The sequence below is a fragment of the Anoplophora glabripennis genome, unplaced genomic scaffold (genome assembly GCF_000390285.2).
Source record: "Anoplophora glabripennis isolate ALB-LARVAE unplaced genomic scaffold, Agla_2.0 scaffold2445, whole genome shotgun sequence".
In the NCBI taxonomy this organism is placed as follows: Eukaryota; Metazoa; Arthropoda; class Insecta; order Coleoptera; family Cerambycidae; genus Anoplophora; species Anoplophora glabripennis.
Window position 1 is genome coordinate 453 of NW_019418519.1, and position 5,728 is coordinate 6,180.

General features: G+C 30.7%; 1 protein-coding gene across 1 annotated transcript; it reads left to right on the plus strand.

Annotated features, from left to right (window-relative positions):
• Positions 1 to 1,346: 1,346 nt before the first annotated feature.
• On the plus strand, positions 1,347 to 3,767 carry LOC111691316 (regucalcin-like; the record flags this gene model as incomplete). Its single annotated transcript, XM_023456732.1, is given in 2 exon segments — positions 1,347 to 1,551; positions 3,555 to 3,767. Coding segments are annotated over 2 exon segments (418 nt in total), but the record flags the coding sequence as incomplete, so codon positions are not given.
• Positions 3,768 to 5,728: the final 1,961 nt, after the last annotated feature.

Consider the following 5,728-nt stretch of genomic DNA (forward strand, 5'->3'; position numbering starts at 1 on the left):
TTCTATAACATAAACAAAAACAACATTCCATCGACGGTGACAGTTTCTCGAGTGTAAAACCAGCTTCGTTAGTAAATAAAATATTATTAGTAAATTCACTATAATCATCTTATTTTTCCACAATGCTATTACAGAGCCGAAAAAAAATTATTATGGTGAAAAATCAAACTTATACCTGCTTTAAACAATTTTTGTTACAATTCGTAACACCAAAATTACTAATGACGTTTATTTGAAGCATGGTAACTTTATTAATTACAGAAATATTTATCAAAAATTTGATATTTAATTACACTTTATTAGCGATTTCCTGCTAAACGGTTACAATTATCGGCTTGAATAAAGAGTACATCATTTTTTCTGATATTGTTTCTCTTTTCAATAATATTAAAATTTCTGTGATGTATAGCAAGAGAAAAAAGTTATGAACACAAATTTTGAGGAAAAGGAGAAATATTGCACGGAATGAATGATATTGTTGATTTGAGTGAAGGTTCGACTCAAAATTAACTTTCAGTAGTGATAATCAAAATACTGTTTTATTTACTTATAAAAATGTAATTGATTTTCTAGAGGTTTTGATGATATCGATCTACAGGTTTCTGTAAATATTTCAACAGTTAATATTTTAAATGTGACAACATGTGCCCACGTATTGGCATTAAAGAGTAACTGTTGGATGAATTTTCATTTCTTAGTCCATTCTTACAGACGGAATCTTTATTTATCAGAAAAAGTTTCATCTAGATGTGCCCGTACCACTTGTCCAAAATGTGGAGCTGCCACATCATGTTGAAACCATAGGTAATTGTCTGCCGGTAAATTGGGATTGTCATCATTCGGGAATAATCGTCTAAGCTCTGGAATAATATATTTTTGCAAAAATAATAAATATCTTTCAGAGGTCAAATTTCCGTTTATAAAATAGGTCCTATGACGTGCCACATCAAATATTTACTTTCTGTGGTCATTTGGTGTGAACGTCTGTCATCCAATGTGGAATTTGGTCTGACCAATATCTACAGTTGTATCTATTTATGTGCAAGTTTAAACAAAATTTGGATTCGTTAGAAAACAATATGTGGGTGATACGATTGACATTTATGAACGCTACAAAGAGAAGCGGAATACAGACTGATTTCGATCCGCTATGCTACGAGGTTGATGTTCGCGCTCAACGAAGACAATGTTTTTTTAGAAGGCGTTCACCGCGCAACTATTCTGTTTATTTCTGCGTATTAAACAAACAAACACAATACATTTTCAATATAGAATTATACCTAAATTATAAAATTTACATAAAATTAAAAATAATTTTAAATTGCACAACCAAACAGAAATTTTAGGTGAAGCGGTGCGTCACTTGCGTCANTCCCGTGAAGGGACAAACCGATCAGTTCGTTATCACTTATGGACGAGAAATTGCTCTGATAACGTGGGACGGTGAGAGCGAAAAAGTCGCAAGCCTGAAGATATTGCATGAAGTGGATGAAAACACAGAGAATGTTTTTAATGATGGAAAGTGTGATCCATCAGGAAGACTTTGGACAGGTAGAGTAAAGAATTAAATTATTTATAATCTGGGAGAATTAAACCAAACACATACCCGTTTCAAAAATCGGGCCTAACCCGAATATTATGGGCTTAAAATTAAGTAAAAAATACACAGAATAAAAGCCTAAATTTGTGTATTTGTAGAGGCCGAGCGTCATATTTTTCGGGACACCCTGTATAAAATATGAATTAGTTTTATAAAAGGCTTGCATTATTGTAACAGCGATAACGTAAGGTGCTTGTGGTTTTATAAATGTTACATTGATAATAATTAATCATCAATATTTCTGTTGAAGAATGTTACTTGTCATCTTGATAATAAAATATCGAATTTCTTTTACCATAGATTTTATAATTAGGTAGATGTTGACAACTATTTTCTTTATATAACTTAAGCTACTAATAATAATTTAACAATAACTACTAGCTTGCTACCGCTGTTGATTTGATATCTTTATTATAACTTATAAGACATTAACTAACACAATATTTATAAGGTGCTTTTATAAAACTCTTAACAATGAATATGCGGTAGATGCTACCAGAGACATACAAAACAGAAATACTCTATATCAATAGTTATGCATCGTTACTGTAAGTTAAATAATAGTAACAGTTATAATCAATAGGCATTACTACTGTCATTGTAGTTAGGTACTTTTAACACTTTTAGGGTTATAAAGGTGATGTATTAAAATATGGCAGCTCTGTTGATTGGTCTTGGTTCATTGCAATCGGTCTTCTTTAGAGGTTTTATTCTAACAATAAGCGAATTTCTAAGAAGGTTTAAAAGGTCACATAAGACTCTAACTAACTATTGTAACAAGTAAACATTTACAAAATCAAACAACAGTTACTTAATACTAATGATTTGAATGTGAGAACGCAATAGTAATTATGAAAGGTATTAACTTCAGATTTAAACAATATTGTTTCTGTCTCTGTTAAAATTAAAATAATAATACTAAAGTGCAAAGCATTATTTGGTAATACAAAAATATCTAGAAATTAACTAAACAATTATTTTTTTTTTATAAAAATGTGGTCATACCTCCCCGCTATGCACGTCATGGGTTATAACCTGGATCAACTAAAACCCTCAAATAATCATGTTTCTTAGTAATACTTATCGATCATAACTTATCCCTCGCCTTCAAAGCAGTTAAAAGTTATTGGCAAAAACACATTTTTTTTATGTAAAAAATGGTTAATAATGTTTATTTCTTATAAACGCTACTCAATCAAACTTCAAACAAATTCCCAGTTTAGACCAATTTATTATTAAAATATATACGAAGATATAAGAAATAAGAAGAAGTAGAGTAGTATTTTATTAAGAACGTCACATGACTAATGGGAAATTTATGAATCCAAAATACGATAATTGAGTTAGATAAATCTTATGAAATATTGCTTCATTTTGCATATTGCATATATTTTTTCTTTCGCTCACCGATAAAAGATGCTTGATGGCGCACATATTGAGCAAAAAATGTTGAGAGTTTATTTAATTTCGACTAAAATAGTTTACTGTTAAAAGTAAAAAAAGTGTTCGAGATAAAAGAGATATTTTGTTTCACTTTATATTATTCAACAACATTAATATGTTACACAAGATTTGAAATGTGATGCAAATTAATATATAATTAAAAATAAGATATTCTTAATGTTTCAGGATAAGATGTTAAAAACAGTTTATGAAACATGACCCTATTTAATACAAACTGTGGTGAAACACTGTGTTTACTATTTTCTTATATTCACTCATTCATTAATCAAGTTTTGTTTTTATTTTTGATGTGAAAGATCGCGTTTATTCTACCTATAAAATTAAATTAGTGAGACACATATCCAATTTAGTAACATTTCAATTGTGTTTTTGTCTCAATCGCTGTAGATATAATATCCGGAACTTTTCCATTAAGATATGACCCATTCTATAATTATCATTTATTTATTGAAAATATTTCCAAGTGTAATACACTAGCAGCTTCCTCTAGGTACCATGGGGGTCGCGCCGCCAGACGATGATATTCCTGACGGGAAAGGCAACTTTTACAGTTTAAAAAATGGAAAAGTAACCAAACATCTTACCAAAATAGGGATTTCCAATGGAATTGCTATTGACGTTGCTGCAAACAAATTTTACTACGCTGACTCTTATAGGGGTACACTCGACCAATACGACTTTGACATCAAAGAAGGGACTATAAGTAAGTACCTAAATATGAAAAAAATATCGTTTGCGCCCTAATACTATGTAAATATTTTTGGAATCCGAGTCACTAATCCGAAATTCGGCATAATATTCTGCTAACATTATAATCATCAATTAGCAAAATATAAAACATCATCAATGGCTTTATAAATGTCCAAAAATTGTAAAAGTATCCTGAAAATTGTCTAGCTATGTAAATCAGAAATTTTATATAATCAGTTGCTTTAGAGTGACAGTGTGATGATTCGACCATATCTCTGTCTCAGTTACGAAATAAAAAATTACATTTTTCTAGACTATAGGCAACTATAACTGCAGAATAGTTGTTTTCTTCAAAATCTTCCAGGCAACTATGTAGAAAAAATTGAGACAGGAAATGGACTAATCGTTTTACACACAAAAAGTCCAGTGCTAACCTATGGTGACCGAAGACGCTGCAATAGGAAGTGGAAAAGCTCATAAGTGGTATTAAAAATCTAGCTTGACTGAGGATCATGAGGACAAGATCTTGAGAGCCATATCCTAGCCCTAGATGTCTTGCTGAAATATTTTCATTCAAGAACAAGCACGATTTGTATGCTAGGATTATAATAAGGATATAATATCAATCATTTGGACTCAGGGTGGGGTATACACTAGAAGCTGTAAGGCGATTTAAATACAATTAAGAACTTCAAGATATATAAACGACTCAGAGATAAACATATGAGCTGGAACTGGAATACATGGGACTAAGGAAATTGTTCAAGTTCAATTTAGTCTTGGAATGCATGCTGCTATCTTCCAGATGGAGGCGATGGTCATTAAGTACTTTGAAACGGGACGAACATTAAAAACCAATGACTTACTCCTAGCGAAAAGTTATCTGCATTCACCTACAGTATTGCGTGCTGAGCACTCATGCGCAAATATAAGGCTCAAAAATGGTAGCTAGAAATTCATGGCAAGCAAGCCAAAAAGTTCTTCTACCTCCTGAACCAAAGTCGCATATGAATAAGGATTGCCAGTAGAATAATGCAGACTCAAGAATAAAAGACAAGATAGATGAGACAGCGATTTTGAAGATATAGCAATTGTGTATTTTCTTCTGTAAAGAAGAGAAACAACTAGAAGTTGGTAACAAAATGAAAAAAGTGCTGAGAAGTGTTCAGAAAGTGGTATTAGGCATTTTTTTATCAAAAAGATAATATTACCAGGCTATTCAACACTCATCAAAATACCCATATACCAAATTTGACGACAAATGTCTATTGAGTGTTTTTGTAAGTAGTACCAAACTTTGAAAAATCAAACCGCTAAAAATTAAAATAAGCAGGTCAACGATTGCCATGAAAGTGAAAACAAGTACCAATCGGACAAAGAAAAAATACAGCACTTTTAATTGCGGCCATAATAAAAATAATAATTAACCTACAAAAAATGTAGATAATGAATCATAAATATTAAGTGGTTAAACAAAAAATAGCAAAACAATCTAAATTAAATTTTAGTTTTCTAGAACTATGGACTTTTACTTTTGGGGTTTTATAAAACAAGAAGTTTATAAAAACAGACCAAGGAATTTGGATGACCTAATGAATTGCATAAGACAAGCTTGTGCAGAGATGACTCCACGGTTATGTAAATTATTTTTTTTTAAGAAGGGGATTGGAAAAATTTGTTCGACTGGAAGGAGGTTTGGTGGAGAAAACTAAAACTTAATTTAAATTAACGTTTTGCAATTTTGTTTAAGAACTTAGTACATATTTATAATTCATTACGTTTTTTGTAATTATTATTTTTATAATTAATTAATAATAATTAATTAATATATTTAAAAGTATTAAATTTATAGAGCCTGTATTCTTTCTTTGTCCGATTGGTATTTGTCTTCACTTTCATGGCAATCTTTGACCTGCTTATTATAATTTTTAGTTGTCTGATTTTTCGAAGTTTGGCACCACATAAAAAAACACT